This window comes from Somniosus microcephalus, chromosome 16, assembly GCF_052327205.1.
Source record: "Somniosus microcephalus isolate GS21.2 chromosome 16, FLI_Smic_1.0, whole genome shotgun sequence".
NCBI lineage: Eukaryota > Metazoa > Chordata > Chondrichthyes > Squaliformes > Somniosidae > Somniosus > Somniosus microcephalus.
Genome location: NC_141002.1, coordinates 73032821 through 73053157, shown reverse-complemented (window position 1 = coordinate 73053157; position 20337 = coordinate 73032821). Strand labels below are relative to the sequence as shown.

The window sequence follows — 20337 nt, the reverse complement described above, 5'->3', positions numbered from 1 at the left end:
AAGCAGCTGAAGATGGTTGGGCCTAGGACACTGCCCTGAGGAACTCCTGCAGCGATGTCCTGGGGCTGTGATGGTTGACCTTTGCGCTAGGTATGACTCCAGCCAGTGGAGTGTTTTCCCCCTCGATTCCCATTGACTTCAGTTTTACTAGGGCTCTTTGATGCCACACTCGGTCAAATGCTGCCTTGATGTCAAGGGCAGTCACTCTCACCTCACCTCTGGAATTCAGCTCCTTTGTCCATGTTTGGATCAAGGCTGTAATGAGGCCAGGAGCCAAGTGGTCTTGGCGGAACCCAAACTGGGCATCAGTGAGCAGGTTATTGGTAAGTGCCGCTTGATAGCACTATCGCTGACACCTTCCATCACTTTGCTGATGATTTGAGTAGACTGATGGGGCGGTAATTGGCCAGGTTGGATTTGTCCTGCTTCTTGTGGACAGGACATACCTGGGCAGTTTTCCACATTGTCGGATAGATGCCAGTGTTGTAGCTGTACTGGAACAGCTTGGCTAGAGGCGCGGCTAGTTCTGGAACACAAGTTTTCAAGCATGATAGCCGGGATGTTGTTGGGGCCCATAGCCTTTGCTGTATCCAGTGCACTCAGCCGTTTCTTGCTATCACGTGGAGTGAATTGAATTGGCTGCAGACTGGCTTTTGTGATGGTGGGGACCTCAGGACTAGGCCGATATGGATCATCCACTCCGCACTTCTGGTTGAAGATGGTTGCAAATGAATCAGCCTTGTTTAATAGCGTGGTACTTGTGCTGGTTGTCAAAGTGTAAGAGAGACAAGATGACAATATTGCAATGCTTACACCAAGAGTGTGGCTGACTCTTATGTATATATATGTACTAGCTGGGGGGGCCCGGCGTTGCCAAGGCTTTTTTGTAAAACGGCAGTGTAATGAAATCTGTTTGTCTTGCCTGTATTTGTTTTGCACTCATGTATATTACCCTCCGCCACACGGTGTATAGTTTCACTTCCTCTTCCCTGACTAACCTGGAAGGTTCCAGGTCTTGGCTCTTGGCTCCGCCCCGCCCCTGACTTCTCTTACTTAAAGATCCCAGGATCTGTATGACTCATTCCTGTGAGCCAGTCAGTGTGTTGAGATGTTAGCTCTGGTCTTAGTGATTAAAAGCCAACTTGTTAAAGTCTATAACTTCTAGTTTTGTGGTTATTGAAGGCACATCAGGCAGTTTACAGGGCCGCGTGGTTGACGGCCGGCCGCTGCCCTGTGTCTCGGGCCGAGCCATTGTCAGGCCCGGCCCAAGTGACCCCAACTCACCTCCCGCTCCGGCGGGCCGCCGCAGCTGCCCCGCTCGCTGTTGAGTAAAAGCAGTGAAAAAAATGGCGGCTATGTTTCGGAGGGCTGCAGGATTAGGTCCCGCCCACACACGGAATGAAACGCCCCCCGTGACGCACTGATTGGTCAACCATCAGGTCACTGAACAGTAGGATTGGTCAACCATCACGTCACTCAACGCTAATGAGCGGTAGGATTGGTCAACCGCTAATGAGCGGATTTTTGAACGGTTTTTGTATACTGTCCGAACAATTTTTGTCTGACCAAAAAATACGACTGAGACTCCCCTAATCATAAGCTTTCTTTTGATACAAAATGTGTAGGTACGCTCTATAACTTGAGTGTATAGCGGACAGACACAGACGGATGGATCTATATATATAATATATATATATTATATAGAGATACTAGCTCAAGTGCCCGGCGGTGCCGAGGCTTTTTCGAGGGAATGTTGTTGTTGGAAGAGAGAGAGCGAGCGACTGGGGGGAAGAGAGCGAGCGACTGGGGGGAAGAGAGCGAGCGACTGGGGGGAAGGGAGCGAGCGACTGGGGGGAAGGGAGCGAGCGACTGGGGGGAAGGGAGCGAGCGACTGGGGGGAAGGGAGCGAGCGACTGGGGGGAAGGGAGCGAGCGACTGGGGGGAAGGGAGCGAGCGACTGGGGGGAAGGGAGCGAGCGACTGGGGGGAAGGGAGCGAGCGACTGGGGGGAAGGGAGCGAGCGACTGGGGGGAAGGGAGCGAGCGACTGGGGGGGAAGGGAGCGAGCGACTGGGGGGAAGGGAGCGAGCGACTGGGGGGAAGGGAGCGAGCGACTGGGGGGAAGGGAGCGAGCGACTGGGGGGGAAGGGAGCGAGCGACTGGGGGGAAGGGAGCGAGCGACTGGGGGGAAGGGAGCGAGCGACTGGGGGGAAGGGAGCGAGCGACTGGGGGGAAGGGAGCGAGCGACTGGGGGGAAGGGAGCGAGCGACTGGGGGGAAGGGAGCGAGCGACTGGGGGGAAGGGAGCGGGCGACTGGGGGGAAGAGAGCGGGCGACTGGGGGGAAGAGAGCGGGCGACTGGGGGGAAGAGAGCGGGCGACTGGGGGGAAGAGAGCGGGCGACTGGGGGGAAGAGAGCGGGCGACTGGGGGGAAGAGAGAGGGCGACTGGGGGGAAGAGAGCGGGCGACTGGGGGGAAGAGAGCGGGCGACTGGGGGGAAGAGAGAGGGCGACTGGGGGGAAGAGAGAGGGCGACTGGGGGGAAGAGAGAGGGCGACTGGGGGGGAAGAGAGAGGGCGACTGGGGGGAAGAGAGAGGGCGACTGGGGGGAAGAGAGAGGGCGACTGGGGGGAAGAGAGAGGGCGACTGGGGGGAAGAGAGAGGGCGACTGGGGGGAAGAGAGAGGGCGACTGGGGGGAAGAGAGAGGGCGACTGGGGGGAAGAGAGAGGGCGACTGGGGGGAAGAGAGAGGGCGACTGGGGGGAAGAGAGAGAGCGACTGGGGGGAAGAGAGAACGAGACTGGGGGGAAGAGAGAGAGCGACTGGGGGGAAGAGAGAGAGCGACTGGGGGGAAGAGAGAGAGCGACTGGGGGGAAGAGAGAGAGCGACTGGGGGGAAGAGAGAGAGCGACTGGGGGGAAGAGAGAGAGCGACTGGGGGAAAGAGAGAGAGCGACTGGGGGGAAGAGAGAGAGCGACTGGGGGGAAGAGAGAGAGCGACTGGGGGGAAGAGAGAGAGCGACTGGGGGGAAGAGAGAGAGCGACTGGGGGGAAGAGAGAGAGCGACTGGGGGGAAGAGAGAGAGCGACTGGGGGGAAGAGAGAGAGCGACTGGGGGGAAGAGAGAGAGCGACTGGGGGGGAAGAGAGAGAGCGACTGGGGGGAAGAGAGAGAGCGACTGGGGGGAAGAGAGAGAGCGACTGGGGGGAAGAGAGAGAGCGACTGGGGGGAAGAGAGAGAGCGACTGGGGGGAAGAGAGAGAGCGACTGGGGGGAAGAGAGAGCGCGACTGGGGGGAAGAGAGAGCGCGACTCGGGGGGAAGAGAGAGCGCGACTCGGGGGGAAGAGAGAGCGCGACTGGGGGGGAAGAGAGAGCGCGACTGGGGGAAGAGAGAGCGCGACTGGGGGGAAGAGAGAGCGCGACTGGGGGGAAGAGAGAGAGCGACTGGGGGGAAGAGAGAGAGCGACTGGGGGGAAGAGAGAGAGCGACTGGGAGGAAGAGAGGGAAGGGAGGGAGGGGAGGAAGGGAGGGAGGGGAAGGGCGGGGGGGAGGAAGGGAGGGCAGGGGGGGAAAGGGGGGTGGGGAAGGTAGGGCGGGGGTCGCGGCCGCCACCGGCCCCCCCCCCGAGGCGAAGACCGCCGATTGCGCGCGCAGCAGGAGCTGAGACGCGGCATCTCTCTCGGCCGGCGGGCCCGGTTGCCAGGGCAACCGTGACGCTGACCAAGCCAGAGAGACGCCGCGTCTCAGCTGCTCCTGCTGCGCGCGCGGCACCCCCCCCAGGTGAAGGCCGCCGATTGCGGCTGTGGGAGACGTCCGGCGGGCCCGGTTGCCAAGGTAACGCTGGACGCTCAGCAAGCCCCGCCCCCCGGCCGAGCCAGAGACGTCTCAGCTCCTGCTGCGCGCGCACCCTAGCGGCGCTGGGCTGAGGCTCGGCCCTCCAGCCTTCGAGTGGGGCCGGGAGGTGCCTAGCTCGGGCGTGGGTGCGGAGGAGACGCCGAGGCTGCGGAGGAGACGCCGAGGCTTCTAGGCCTACCTGGAAAAACGGGAAAGGTCGGAAAATTAATGAGATTAGATAAGTTAATTACTTTCTAAATCATTTTTTTAAAAAACAGTATGTGTTTTAAAAGCAACGTTTTTTTTTAAGACGCAGAAAGCGGGAAAAAGAAAGGAAAAGTTTGGTATCAAGATGGCGGCGACTCACCTCTGTTCAGAACGATAAAGCCCGGCCACACGCGCACCGATTGGCCCGGCGGCACACGCCAGCAACCCGGCGTACGATTGGTCGAGCTCGAGGTCACTCTGTCGCTAATGAGCGGATAATGAGATGCTAATGAGCGGAACGTTGAAGGTTTTTGGGATACCGCGGGCGGGATTTTAGCCCGGCCGAAACGTAAATACGCTTAAAACCGTCTCGGAAGCGTAAGCTTTCTTTGGAGGTAACGCGCGCGTAGGTACGCCTTGTAACTTTCGAGTGCATACCCGCAACGCACACGCGATGACAGATAGACAGAATGACAGAAGTACCGATTTATATATATATATATATATTATATACACATATGCACACACACATATATACACACACCTGTATAAAAAAATGCTCAGATTGGAGTTATCTGACGCGGGTTTACTTGTTTTGTTTGGAGGGCTGCGGATTGCTCTACTTTCCTCTTAAAATCAAATTGAACACAGAAGCAACCATCTCCTTAACCCAAGAAGATAATAATTAAGTAGACAATTACTATAAATCTATTACTTGTTATTTCTACCATTCATGTATGTTTATTGTTCATAATCTGTCTGGTAGTAAATAGCCTAAGCCACAGTCTGACAGTCTTTAGTCTTCTGCCTTCAAAAAGTCAAGGAAACAACGTAACATGGCAGATATATCCACTAAGCCAAAATACAGGCACAAAGGTTCTACGTTCGATCCCTAGGCTCACTATAATTCCTAGTTATTGCATAAGTCACACTCTGGTTTATAGAGTGAGGGTTTGCTTCTGGGAGTGATTTGTGATGCTGAACCCAATATATGTACTATAAAAACCCCAAAATAGAATATCTTGAGTGTAAGTACACATGCACAGAAGCTTTCTGATCCAGAGAATTAATTTGGTGCCAGGCAGCATAAGTCATCTTCTTCCAGACTGGAATCATTTCTCTAACCAGTTTTAAATCATTATCTAGAAAGCAAATGCAATCTTAGCATTATGACATATTGCAAATCATTTTTATATCTTGTTCCTAAGCATTTATTTCCCTATTTAAACATGGCAATATGTCATTTCAATTGTGGATGCTAATAAAAACATTTGGACTTGTTGAAAGTAATGCAGAACATAAAGTAGGGCTGTGAATGCAATTTAACACATAATTGAACATAAAATCTACTCAAAAATCTACTCAATACACAATGAAGCAAAGAAATGGGACCATTGTTACATAGAACGTACAGCACAGAAACAGGCCAGTTGGCACAACTGGTCTATGCCGGTGTTTATGCTTCACATGAGCCGCCTCCTCCCACCCTACTTCATCTAACCCTATTGGAATATCCTTCTATTCCTTTCTCATGTACTTATCCAGCTTCCCTTAAAATGCATACATGCTATTCGTCTCTACTGCTCCTTTTGATAGCAAGTTCCACATTCTAACCTTTCTGAGTTGAACCAACCTGCGTGCTTGGCCTACTTTTAAAGTATTTGTAGGTCTTGCTGTATTGAAAATGGGACATCTCATACCTCAACTAGGTCACATGAGATCACTGCAGATGAAAGTAGATGCCTACTTACATGCCTGAGTGTGCTATTTTATAAATCATCTTATAAGGAAAAAGGCAGCACAGGTTAAAAAAAAAAGCAGTCTTGACTGTGACAGGGACTGTTCAAGACACCTGAATGGCAGGGAAAGAGCAGCAAAATTACATATTTCTCAATAACAAATGTCAATTGAATTGTTTTGGGTCTTTTAATGCTTTATTAAAGAATTAAAAATTCTCAACCTGGTTTTCAAATCCCTCCATGGCCTCACCCCTCCCATCTCTAACGTTCTCTACACCACAACCCTCCGAGATCTCTATGGTCCTCCAATTCTGGCCTCTTGCACATTACTGATTTTCATCGCTCCATCATTGGCGGCTATGCTTTCAGCTGCCTAGACCCCTAAATAAAAGGGGTATTTCACAATTGCCTAGTACAACATACACAAGTTATTATTAAAATACCTTTTAAAATAGACACTTTCAAGTAGAAAAGGCAAGCTGCACAAATTTTATTTGAAGGGATGACTTACATTTAATTGCACAAAAAGGGCTTTTACAGAATAGAACTTCAACCTATGAGCATTCAAATAATTACAAGAGAGGTATTGCATAAAAAAGGATAAGAAAACAATCCTTCATTGAATCCATGCCAAATCCAAAATTGCTTTCTCCTAGTTTAGCATCAAATTTCAATCTAGAGAGACTTAAAAAAAAGGTTTTAAACAATCTAAATTCAAACTAAACAAAGCTGACAAAAAACGTTGCTGGATTCAGAGTCTGGATTGGTGCTCATTCGTAATTTATGCTAATTTTTCTTAAACTATTTTCCCAAAAGTGCCCTTGATTTCCCTCAAGGAAAAACTGTACAAATTTACTCAAAATTATCTACAACATACAATGAATATAAATATGATCCCATTAAGAACAAATCAGCCAATAAAATAAACCAGCAAGTCCATACACAAAGTGCATCCCATTAACGTTTTACAGTTAGAGACATATTAAGATCTTTTTCTGTAATAATCCTACAGTCATTACTTTTTGTTAAGCGATTGCAGGATTCGGAGGATATGTAGGAAGAGATTAATGACATCCAAGTACAAGTTAATTGAAGCCAGTACATATTCTTCAGGTGAAAGTTTGTGCATCAGTACGTGTGTGTCATAGATGATAAAGCCGCAGAAGAGGAGAGCTCCTGCAGATGCAAATACAAGCTCCATTGTGTCGTTGAAGAAGAACAGCTGAGGTAAAGCAAGAGACAAAAAGCGTTAGGAATCCACTTAACGTTGATGCCATTGTGACAAATATGAAGCATTTTTGTCTATGATGTTATGGAATTACAGTACTTTCTTTCCTGGTGACTGTACATAGGGGTAAAACTAGGCCCCTCACAACTTTCATTTACATAGTGTCTTTAATGTAGAAGAAAGTTCCACAGTATACAGAAACAGAAACTAACTCAACTTGTTTTGAATAGTCCCAGAATATAAGCATTGGCTCAGGCTTTCTGATTGGGCCATATCTCTGACAGGGCACCCTGACCTCGGGTGACATTCCAGCACCAGGAGGTCATACAAAAAGGTCAAAGATTGTTCATCATTGGAGCCAATCACTACAAATCAGGACTAAATGTACTCCAGCTGGAGCACAGAACATCACATCTGAGCTTGTTCCCATCAATATGAAGATCATCAATCTCCTTGCAGCATTGACTATGGTGCAACAAAGTATTGTTCCTTCCCTGGAGGACCAGAGAATGTACCGGGCTATTTTCACCAGAGGGAACCAAACCGGTCATGTGGAGTACTTCACTGGTGCAGGATTATGACTTATCTGTCAGGGCCCCACTTCTATGTCTGATACATCCTTGTAACACTGAAGCTGGCCCTGTCAGATGCTAGTAGAGAATCCTATGTAACTCTCATGAAAGGATTTACAAACCGTTTGTTAAATTATGGGTAAAATGTAACAGATTTGCTTGTACAAACTAATGTCTCTACGTTTATAACAAAATCCACATTAAAAAGTATCAATTTTATGATTTAGAGCAACTAATTCAGTTACAATTTAAAACAATTAATACTTACTTTTAAAAATCCAGCCAGAATCAAAATCCACAGACATGTAAAGAGACTAAAGACAAGACAAAAGAAAAATAAATATCTTGGCACTTAGTCATTGTCCTGTGTAGATTACATGTTGATATGTACTCTAATCATTATATATTCTATTCTATGTGGCAACTCAGGCTAAGTTTCACCATCAGGACTGTGGAAACTAAGATGTGGTGCATAGGTAACGCCCCTGTTTTATAGTGGATATTTTGGTAAAACCCCTATAAGCTACATGAGTATACAAGACATTCATTTATAGAGTGCGTGAAATCATGAAGGTACAATAGCTTTTACAATATATTTGCATTTTTGTACAAGAAAGAGTTACTCTTTCAGATTAAATACATCAAATCATCTCAATTTGTGGCAAGTTTGGCTTTTGAACTAAATCCAGATTTACTGTTATAAAACCACACACAGTGGTACTTGTCACATTTTCACAATTTGGTAATTACAAAGAAGTATTTACCTGGACTGATACGGTTTTCGACTGCTTGACAAACTTTATAGTCTCACAGTAGTGGTCACGAATATTCTGGCACTACATCTAACAACATCGAATGGCCTTTCACCAAATAATTCTTATCAATGCAAGTACAGGAAACTTTGGTTTATCCGGAGGTTAACTGTCCGGAATGCTCGATCCACCGGCAAAATTCAGGAATCGGTTCAGTAAGTTTTTTTTCTTTTCGTTGCTTTTTTTTCCCCACCAGTCAGGCTCTGCAAGGTCTAGCTAAAGCTGTTGGTTAGCTAGAGAGACGCTTGCAAGCTACGGCCGACTGTTTAGAAGCTGTTGCTAAGCAACAAGGTTTGTTGCTAGATACGGAGCTCAAAAGCTCCGTATGTTTTAACATTAGCGCTGGTTTGTCCGGCAGTTTTGATGGGACGGCAACAGCTCGGTCCCGTCGGTGCCGGATATCACAAAGTTTCCTGTAGTTATATAACAGTATCAATCAGCACGGCTACTATCAGTACATTACAGGTAAAAATTAAACAGAAATTTGTACATATAAATAAGGGCATAAGAGATTTGGGGCTCTTTTCACTTCCCCTTCCGAAGGCTGTAATTTATGGTATGATATGGTTCAACTGGAACATGCAGCCCTTCAGTACTTTACCCAAGGTGCAATTCTTTGAGTGAATGTTGGCAGGCTATGCAACTACTACAATCTTGCCCTGAACCAACATCCACTTTCACAGTAAATATACTGTTTCTATACTTTGTGCAGTGCTGTTAATAAAATAAAGATAAATTATTGATGCGAGCTTGATTATCTGGTGCCCAAATCCATAAGGCTCCTATCATTAGAGCTAACAGTGTGTACTGAAGCCACAACGTGGCAAGAGGCGAGCTTGTGCCTACAATTTCCCAAATGGAAATCCCTGATCTCAGCCAGGTCACTGGAGCAGGTGTAAGAGCAGGCTAGAGGACAAGTGGCTTCAGGCCACAATGGAGCACTTTCTAGTGGTCAATTATTCCCAAACAGCTATTTCCTAAATAAGTTATCAGCAAATTTCTTCTGGAAAGGGAATGCCGAGTACCCCAGGGTCCTAAAATGGAGGGAGAGAAAAATTAGCCATTATGCAGAACTTTAAAAATATATCCAGTCTTTTCTCAGTGCACATACCCTGCTCCATATTTACTGAAATCTCTCTTTGACTGAAATGTGTAGACAGTCAATGCAACGAATACAGCAGTTGTAAGAACAAACGCTTGCAGAACCACTGAATAGTCATAGAAGGTGACTAAAAATGAAAAAACAGACAGATTTAAAACATGGTTATCAAAGAACTTCAAGATAGATGCTTTACATATTTATATCTCTGAAGCAACACTCGATTTTACACTCCCCCTGCTTAGATAAAGCCTGTGTTGTCCTATAGGATTAGGCACAAGATGATTAATACAAGCAATTCCATACAGGTGAACAAAAGATACGATGGAGCTCTCAAGTCAATTTATGAAATTAAACAGTAGGTTGTTTTTCTGCAAGCCACTATGGAACATAATCAGATTTCTTGAGGTCATGTCACAAAGCGTTCTCAAACAAATTAACCCAGTAGGAGTGTCAACAAGAGCAAATTAATTTTTGCTAAGCAATGTTAGATGATTATTGGTGATTCTGAATATTAATCAACCCCTCAGTTCTTTTGGTCAGCCAGGGGTCTGACATACACAGAAATCCATCAGCATGAGTCTCCAATTCAAGCTACTGGGAAAACTACACTCACTTGTACTTGTTCCCTTTACCTACAATAAAGTAGACAATCTTGCCCCATAAAGACATGTCCCACTTCCCCATATCCAGAGAGCTAAGGTGCAGGTTGGCGGAGGCTAGACTTATAAGCTCCCAAGTGTGCAGAGGTACTGTGGAATTTAACAAGCTGAAACTGCAGTTAACCAAAGCAGAGCACTGGTAAGCATGTCAGTGCATGTCCAGCTAGGATCACCCTATCAATTGGGGTTATCTGGAGCTATTGCAGGAAAAATCTAAGTTCCACACTGACAGATTCTATTAGATGCAATATTGTGGGCCTGCTTGGCTCAGATATCAAGACTGTTACCAAAACTTCCAGGGAGAATTAACTTGGTTCCAAACTTCAATTGCCAAATGTATCATCTTGGAATCATACTGATATCAAAAATAATCACCACCCTCTCCGCCAGAGGAATTATAAACCACTCAATCTTATAGCACTTGAACTCCAAAACTGAGTTACCATCCTGCAATTTTGACAGCTAACCAGAATTCGTGATTTGCTAGGAAAGCTGATCATAAACAGCATTCAATTGAGAGATTTCCTTAGATTTTAATATTGCAGATTGTAAAGCCAAGTATCTGCCACAAGATGTCACCACTACACTTCTGAATCCAGTTATTATACAGCACAATATACTCATAACATACAAAAGCCCATTTGCAGGTAGAAATGAGGCTTGCGCCAGGGTCTTTCTAATTTTGGTGTGTGTAAATGTGCTGAGGGAAGCGCGTGGACAGGATCCATGGCAGGGTCGGTGAAGCTTGCATCCCACCCAGCTCCTATTTTTAACAGTCAGCATCCAAGTCAGGAACTGCTGATACATTACTACATTCTGGGTAGCACAAAACATTATACCACAATTCCTTTTAAATTGTTGGGGGTGGGGAGAAAGTTACTCCTAGCATGAGAAGTCAACTAAAAAAAAAACTAGGATTGTAAGAATATAGATATGTTTTTACATTATTCTAATACAGAACTACTAATGTTGACAGAATTGGTTTAAACTGTGTGCTTGCAAATTCTCTTTTCTCCTCATTGATGCTGATCACATTGGAGAAGGATGAATTTTAGGGCTGAAAATATTGTACTGTAAAGTTAGGCACATGCAGATTATTAAATAAATAAGCTGGTTGACATTAACGATAGAATATGGAGCCGATAGGATTGTTAGGTTACAACACAGGCTTTATCCAAGCAGGGGGAGTGTAAAAGAAGGAAATGACTGCAGTATAAATAAAGGAATAGGTTCCTTTTACTATAGAGATTGCAAGAGATAAGACGTCAAAGCCTTCTACAACAAAGGCTAGAGTTCTGAAACAGCAACCAGAGGAAGCAAGGATACAATGGAACAGGACACAAGGCCTGATAATTGTCCAGCAATCTGTTCAATGAGCTATGGGTCAGAAAAGAAAAAGGTATAAAAAGTGATACGTTTCACTCAGTAGGAACCTTCGAGTGCCTTCCAAACAAGGTAACCATGCTCACGATTCCTGCTGAAGTCCTCGACACGCAAGTTTTAGACGCAAGGCTGATGTGTACTGCTCTGTATGAAGTTTTAAGATTAATGTTTTGAAACGATAATAATGGAGTTCATTGTCGGACATATTACTGACTCCAGCTTTTTCAATCTGTTAAAAGGAGGAATAGGAGGAATTGTCCAACAATGATTTCCAAGAGAACAGGCCTAGCCTTTACTAGATACATGCAGGAAGGGCGCAAATGCCCACAAAGAATGTGATGTTAACCATTTAAAATGTTGCTTTAGTGCCCTACTTTTGAGGTGGGACAAAACTTGGAAGCTTTTGCTTCAACGTAAGTTGAGCAGTATTGTGCCAAGCTCACACTTAAGATCGCGAAAGAGGAAAATCATATCATCTTTGACAGCATTATTAATTAAACTAATCATAAACAAAGCATAGCCAACAGCTTATTATTGATTACGGATTCTCATTTGCTTTGCTCATTAGCCTGCAGTATGTTTGTGATTTGTAGTTGCTAGTCTTGCCTCTCCATTTAAAGCCACTGTTGTAAATAGTGTACCAGGTAATTAGAAACTGATTGCAAATTTCAAGCTCCAGGTCACCGGCTGGATTTTATTCTCTTGTTAAAATTATTTTGCATTTGTAACAAAGTGGTATGTTTGGTGTGCGATGGTATATGCTAGAAGAAATATATATATATATTTTTTAAATTGAACATAAAAACCTTGACTTGCACCATTAAGACTAAGAACAAAGAACAACCTTGTGTGCAAGCTGATTGTGCTGTGGGAAAAGTGGGCAGAGAATGTGATCACATACGAGCATGGAAAAAATGATCCGATACTTTACGGTAAGAGAAAATGGAAAATGTTAGATCCTAAGTAGGACTTAACCTACTCATTCCCATCCTGAAATAAAGAATAAATAATTCCTCAGGAAAATTGTACTTCCTTTAGAGTGATATTTTCATAGCTCACTGTTCTCAAGTCATATTCGGTTAGTGGAGTAACAAAGAAAAACATCGAAACAATCAAAAAGATGATCATGTTCAAGTCCACATGGCAGCAGCTTCCCCATTTTCAAACAAAGTAATTACTTGGAAAAACATCCCCCATGTGATTTAAATCAAAACGTTACGTCTTTCTGTAAGCAAGAGCTAAAACACTTGAGAAAAAGCCCTTACCAGCAGTCGCCACAGTAGAAGCCTCCAGCAGGGTCTGTGGAGAAAACATTTAATGCTTTAATGAAAAAGAAAATAAAGACAGACTTGCATTTATACAGCACCTTTCACGCCCACCGGACACCCCAAAGCGCTTTACAGCCAATGAAGTACCTTTTTTTGAATTGTAGTTCCTGTTGTAATGTCGGAAACACGGCAGAAATTTGTGCACAGCAAGCTCCCACAAACAGCAATAATGACCAGATAATCTGTTTTTAGTGATGTTGATTGAGGGATAAATATTGGCCCAGGACACCGGGGACAGCTGCCCTGCTCTTCTTCGAACTAGTGTAACGGGATCTTTTACGTCCACCTGAGAGGGCAGACGGGGCCTCAGTTTAACGTCTCATCCAAAAGACGACCCCTTCGACAGTGCTGCACTCCCTCGGTACTACACTGGAGTGTCAGCCCAGATTTTTGTGCTCAATGTTTAAAATGTGAGAAATGTCTGCATAAAATAACAACCTGAATGTGATATTTCTGTATTTTTTTAAAATTTCATATAGTTTAAAATAGCTAGGGTTAAAATGGAGCCCATCTTTCTGTACCAAATTTCAAAATGAATTTTGAGGAACAAGTTGTCTACTGGACCAGGCTGGGTTGGTTGATCTGAAATTCATCAGGATAGGAGGGGCTTTCCCCCACGAGCAAACTGAATTGCAAATAACCAAAGCATCAAGACACTTGCAACCCAGGTGACGCATAAACACCTCCTCGTTAGTATTCTATGCAATAATTGCTACTATTATGTCTTCAAACATGGACAATAGCCAATTCTGACCTCAGCGGCTTTGGTTCTGGCAGTAGATAAGTACTCCACAACTGAACTAGATCCAGACACTGTAGCTGAAATTAGATTTACATCAGATACACGCAGCAACCTATTTGGAAGGTCTATGCATCATTTGCCAGATCTTGTAAGAAATAGATGATTAAAAATGGCTATTTTAACCCTATAAGGATGGATTCCAATGCTATTGTTGAAAAGTATTATGTTGATTCAGTACCTTGCTGTGCCATTTGGATTATGTGCATCCACTAACTTGGAAATGCATTTGATTGTCTGTCACTTGTTAGATGTTACAATTTTTCAGAGACCCTTTGTGATCTTCAGTAAACAATATACTGCAATTCGGGGTCAATTGCTAAGCTTAGACTGGTAAACCTACACAGATGTAGGTTTCAGTTCATAGGGGACTCAATCTCCTTATAGAAATTGCTTATAGCCTTGAAGGGGGAAATAGCCTGAACAGTCAACAGTTCAAAAGATTTTAATAGAGTGTAAAATCATTACACAAATTCATAAAACACTTGGAGTTTAGAATAATGCAAACTTGAATATTGCCACCAACGCCTAAGTTGCAAGTCAAATCGGAGAAACAATTAATCCTCGGCATAATTCTCACAGTTCACTGCTTTTATGAATAGAAGCCAGGACTTGCATGTTCTCATTTCGCACTTTTAAAAAATATATAGAAGTGGCCTTATTTTATAAATATTAAGAACAGCAAGTTCCCAGTTTTCTGTGATAGTATTAAAAAATACTTACAGAAGTCAAACAAACAGCAGCTACTTATTCAAGGACTCTTTATGAACACGTCTTGCTAGTGTTTGGCCAGGCTTCTAGATCAAGCATTGCACAAATGACTCTCACAATACGAGAAATTGGCTAGACAAATGTTATTTTGTATGGGACCAAGCATTAGATAAAAAAAAGTCCTCAACAGCAGCTTAACTAAATGATATAAAGTTAGAAAGTCTTTATATAGCCTCAATCCAATGAATCTGTTGAGTACTTACAAAAGCAAACAGGAGATACAGATTAATGGGATGCTGATGTCTGTAGATCGCCAGAGCAATGATGAGACCCAGAGATCCTAATCCTGCTACCAACACCAATGCAGGACTAGAATAGGAACAGGGCAATAAATTAGAAGCACATATATAAACAGAAAAAGTACGTACTTTAAAAAAAAAATTGAAATTAGTTTATATTACATAGTAGGAGGCCTTCAACAAAAGAACATCTGGACTCTGATAATATTAGAGCTGGAATTGAATAGACTTGAATTACAGTAGGTCGAATGGTCACATCAGATCTCAAATTGGTCAAAACAAAAAAGAATTATGGAAATACAAAACCTAAAAAGAGAACTAATCCATCAGTATGTAACTTATTGATAGCAAAATACTGCAGATGCTGGAAATCCAAAATAACAACAGAAAATGCTGGAAAAACTCAGCAGGCCAGGCAACATCCGTGGAGAGAAATTAGAGTTGACGTTTCGGGTCAAAACCCTTTATCAAAACTAAAGAGGCACAGGGAATGAAATAGATTAAGAGGCCAGGCTGGGAGCTGTCTTTTGTCTCCACTAGTCCTATCACCATCTCGTCTCGTTTTGAATACCTCTTAATGTCTCTTCTCTTTTGTTCTCTCCCAGCCCAGCCTCTTAATCTATTTCATTCCCTGTGCCTCTTTAGTTTTGATAAAGGGTTCTGACCCGAAACGTCAACTCTAATTTCTCTCCACGGATGTTGCCTGGCCTGCTGAGTTTTTCCAGCATTTTATGTTGTTAGTATGTAACTTATGTTATACAACTAATGTGATAGTTACCTTGCATGAACAAAGTCCTTGACTGTATCACTGTACATGAAAACAGCAGACATCACAGTGGTCAGAATAATCTGGACAGACAAGATGCTGTACACCTTCCGCAGAAATCCTATCACAAGGAAAGAACTGATATTAAGCAGAAAGCATCTAGAAGCAACATTTGTAAAACAAGGAACATTATGTAACCAGTGATGTACAGCATTGCCAACTCTCGTGAATTAATCGTGAGACATGCGATATTTAATTAAACTTCACCCCAACTTGTGATCTTGCCATTTGAACTGTGAAAACTCAATTTTTTTCTGCTGTATTAATCTTCGTCACACCTCCTGTGATGGGCTGCTGCTGGGACACGCGAGTTCTCAACCGGGGGGCCGCAAGTTGGTTTGTCCCATTAGTAGTCTCCCACGAGTTGGTTTTCCCATCAGAAGTCTCCCCTGCTCCTCTGTGTATCTGAGATGATTGGAATAGTCTCAGATACAAAGACTGTGCATGCACAGTGTTGGACACCATTTGCAACACATGTTGAACGAGTTCACTGGCTTGAGGATTATCTTGGACTTGGTAAGCTTTTTTTTGATTGAAACCGGAGAGCCGGGTGGATCTCCATTCATCGTCAGCTTCCTGGAGCCATTTTCAGAGTTTGGGGCTGCTTTAAGGACTTTTAAATCCTTCACATCTGCCCCTCTGACCTGGGTCTGTCTGTGTCTCCTGGAATCGAGGGATATTTTCTTTTCCAGGGTGGGCAAGTGAGTAGATTAAATATAATTAACTGGGAGAGATCCGAGTGGAGCGACTGGTCCAAAGTTGGAAAATAGGCAGAAAGGAATCCAACCAGCTCTGGGGAGAATCTCAGCCAGAGTTGGTGATTCACCGGTGGTGGAGAGTGACGGCGCCCGGGTTGTTTGCCGTTTTCACCAGGAACGGCAGTCTATAGGAGTGGGCGGGGAAGATTGCCCGTGTCAGCGGCCTCGGAGTCCGGGTCTTCTCGCAAGTGGCAGCCAACGGTGGGATTGGCGCTGTCTGCTTCAGGAAAGACTCTGGTAAATGAGGTTCATTTGGCCTCTCCTGGTAGTTTGTTCCAGCGGCCTCATTGGGGGGGGGGGGGGGTGTGGGGGTTAAGCATGGGGTGGATGAGGTGGGGGGGGGAAAGGGGTAAAGGCGGTGAGGAGGGGGGACATCAATACCCTTTTTGGCTGTAACTATTTGAAGCTATAGCCCCACAGTGAATACTTTAATAATGTATCAATTTAGTGAGTGCACCATCAATGGAGAGTGCACACACCACGTGGCCTTGGGGGCAGGGGTGGAGGGGGGCGGAAAGAAAGAGACTTGCCAGTAATTTGGGCCTGCAGCAAGGCCGTAACCCAGTATTGAAATAAGAGGGAACAGGGGCTTCGAGACCAATTGTAGCATCGATACTGCCACCTAGCTCAGATCTGGTAACTCAACATAGGCCAGGGATCGAACCCAGGTACCTCCCTGCTCTTACATTAAGTAAAACAAAAATACTAAATATATGCTTAATTATATAACTAAATTAAAAATACTCAGTGTTACAGGGGGTCTCCAAATATTCTTATAACACGGGGGGGGTGGGGGGGTGGGTGCCTTGGAAGCAAGAGGTCCGAGGATTCCAAGAAATTGGTCCTCGGACCACATTTGCATACTCGGGGCGAGCTGCCAACACTGGTCGCACCTCCATGGGCAGCTTGCTTGAGCGAGCCACCACAAGTCCTCAAGCAAGTCCCAACTCCTGTCTCCAGGGAAAGGTGTTTTTTGATTTTTTTTCCCCCCTAAACCTACCTTTGGTTGGCAGCTGCAGGGACTGCATTGCATGATGGCTATGTTGGGCACCAGATGAAGGATGGTGATAGCGGGTAGGATTTTTAAACAGTTTTTTGTAAAGCATTTTCAGATGCAGTAATATAGTTTTTGTAAGAGATTAAATAAAGCCACTAATATGAGGTTTATAAACCAACTGTCAATCTAGAATTGTTTTATGTTTGGAAAAAAAATAGCAACTCATGATCTCTATGCCAAATTTCAAGATTTTTAAGAGTTTGTCTCCTGATTTGAGGCGGTGATGTTGGCAATACTGGACAAATCGTATGTTAATCTCTCCAAGCTGCAGTATTGTTTTCATCCTTGGCTTACCATTGGGGTGAACCTTTCCACATCTTCCCCACACCTCTCCCACCACCTCCAGCTCATAGATCAATTACCACACCATTCTCCACGGCACCTTCCAGAATGTTTGGTCATTCACAAACAAGCCCTTTGCCATCCACAACCTGTCACAAGCCCAATGACATCCTGATGCCTACCAAGACATGGCTCACAGGTGGTGATTCCGACCTGAACAAAGCTTCCCTACCAGGTCATATATTTCACCATTTTGCCTGGCCTGGTGGTGCAGCCTTCATCACACCTTGGCCTTGTGAAGCGCCATGGGATTTTCTAATACCTATATTGATTTAAAATGATACTTTTAATAGCCAGAGCTCACTAAATATAATGGGGGGTGGGGCCCTACAATACTCCCAATGGACCTTCCTATTTCTTTAAAAACTAGACTCCCACCTCTACTCCCAATTCAGACACGTAATAAGTGTTTGTGTCTATGATTTTCAAAGACAGGCAGGTTTCTATGATTCTGAAGCCCGCAGAATCTCAAAAATCGAGCAGCTCAGGGAGTGACAGGGCCCGGCACCAGCTCCCTTCACTCGGTAGCGGGCCCGGCACCAGCTCCCTTCACTCGGTAGCGGGCCCGGCACCAGCTCCCTTCACTCGGTAGCGGGCCCGGCACCAGCTCCCTTCACTCGGTAGCGGGACGGCACCAGCTCCCTTCGGTCGGTCGGTAGGTAACGGGCCCGGCACCACCTCCCTTCGGTCGGTCGGTAGCGGGCCCGGCACCAGCTCCCTTCGGTCGGTCGGTAGCGGGCCCGGCACCAGCTCCCTTCGGTCGGTCGGTAGCGGGCCCGGCACCAGCTCCCTTCGGTCGGTCGGTAGCGTGCCCGGCACCAGCTCCCTCCGGTCGGTCGGTAGCGGGCCCGGCACCAGCTCCCTTCGGTCGGTCGGTAGCGGGCCCGGCACCAGCTCCCTTCGGTCGGTCGGTAGCGGGCCCGGCACCAGCTCCCTTCGGTCGGTCGGTAGCGGGCCCGGCACCAGCTCCCTCCGGTCGGCAGCGGGCCCGGCACCAGCTCCCTTCGGTCGACAGCGGGCCCGGCACCAGCTCCCTTCACTCGGCAGCGGGCCCGGCACCAGCTCCCTTCGGTCGGTAGCGGGCCCGGCACCAGCTTCCCTCCGGTCGGTAGCGGGCCCGGCACCAGCTCCCTCCGGTCGGTAGCGGGCCCGGCACCAGCTCCCTTCGGTCGGTAGCGGGCCCGGCACCAGCTCCCTTCGGTCGGTAGCGGGCCCGGCACCAGCTCCCTTCGGTCGGTAGCGGGCCCGGCACTAGCTCCCTTCACTCGGTAGCGGGCCCGGCACCAGCTCCCTTCACTCGGTAGCGGGCCCGGCACCAGCTTCCCTCCGATCAGCTACTGCGCAGTTCCAGCGGTGTCGGGCCCGGGAGCGGCCCGCCGCTACCTCACAATCTGTAATATTTTTATTTTATTTCTTTCTACTCTCCTCTTACCCATGCGGATATCGACGCTGGCAGACGCCACACTAGTGCCGTAGTTGAAGTCATCCTCGATGGAGGATCTGGGGTAGGGATCCATCGCTCAAAGTCTCTCACTGCCAACACCAGCCGTCGCCGGACTCCCAGCAACCACTTCCGGGTCGGGCAGCACTACCTCGGTGATAACAACAGAAAATGCTGGAAAAACTCAGCAAGTCAGGCAACATCCGTGGAGAGAAATTTGAGTTGACGTTTCGGGTTTGACCCTCGGTGATGACGTAGCCCCAACCCAACAACAACAACTGGAGCTGGAAACACTCAGCAGGCCAGGCAGCATCCGTGGAGAGAGAGAAACAGTCAACGTTTCAGGCCTGTGACCCTTTGTCAGAACTGGAAAAAGTTAAGAGATGTAGCAGATTTTAACCAAGCGCAGAGGCAGGGGCAGAAAGAACAATAGGGACAGTCTGTGATAGGGTGGAACGCAGGAGTGGTTCAATGTTGCACATGGGGAATGGCAGAATCATCAACAGCTGCCGCCTGAAAAAATAGGGGCAGAGGTTGTGGTCTGAAATTGGTGAACTCGATGTTGAGTCCAGAAGGCTGTAAAGTGCCTCATCAAAAGATGAGGTGCTGTTCCTCGAGCTTATGTTGAGCTTCGTTGGAACAGTGTAAGAGGTCAAGGACGGTGAGGTCAGAGTGGGAGTGGAGCGGGGAATTAAAGTGACACTCCTCAATAACCCCCAACAGCCCCTCCCCTCCCCACGGCACTGTTAGATCCGTGATTCTGAGATGTTTTTCAATAACCACACGGATGCTGTAACTGAACAATCAACAGATATTTACTGGAGTAGGGTAATCTCAAGACTGGGGTACAGAGGCATGCTCAAGGCTTATATACAGGTGTGGTCACTGCCGGTACTTTACAGTATACAGGAGCTGTAAAAGTAGTTCTCTCTTAAAGGTACATACACTACAATTCCTCCCCTTTTAGATTAATAGTACACATAATATTCAAATAACAATTAACACTTTAACATGTACATTAAACAACAATAGTCCATTTATAGATTCAGTCTTTGGGGCGGCTTCCTGATCCTTTCGGGATAGCGCCTTTCCTGAGGTTCTTGTTCTTGGTGCGGAGGCGATTCTGGCCCCTTTTCATCAGTTAGTTCATCGGGTTCCACTGCTACTGGTTCGGAGGTAGATGCTACCGGTGTGTCGGGTTCATCCCCAGGTACGCAAGACATGGGGTTGACTCGTTCCTGTGACGC

General features: G+C 46.1%; 1 protein-coding gene across 1 annotated transcript; it reads right to left on the bottom strand.

Annotated features, from left to right (window-relative positions):
• Positions 1–6248: 6248 nt before the first annotated feature.
• tmbim4 (transmembrane BAX inhibitor motif containing 4) lies at positions 6249–19268 on the bottom strand. The gene is made up of 7 exons (XM_086009250.1): positions 19082–19268; positions 15445–15553; positions 14631–14736; positions 12795–12828; positions 9497–9614; positions 7842–7887; positions 6249–6995 (listed from the first exon to the last, which is right to left on the bottom strand). Exons 1-7 carry the CDS (start codon positions 19164–19166, stop codon positions 6789–6791), a joined length of 705 nt encoding a protein of 234 aa, XP_085865376.1. The 5' UTR covers positions 19167–19268; the 3' UTR covers positions 6249–6788.
• Positions 19269–20337: the final 1069 nt, after the last annotated feature.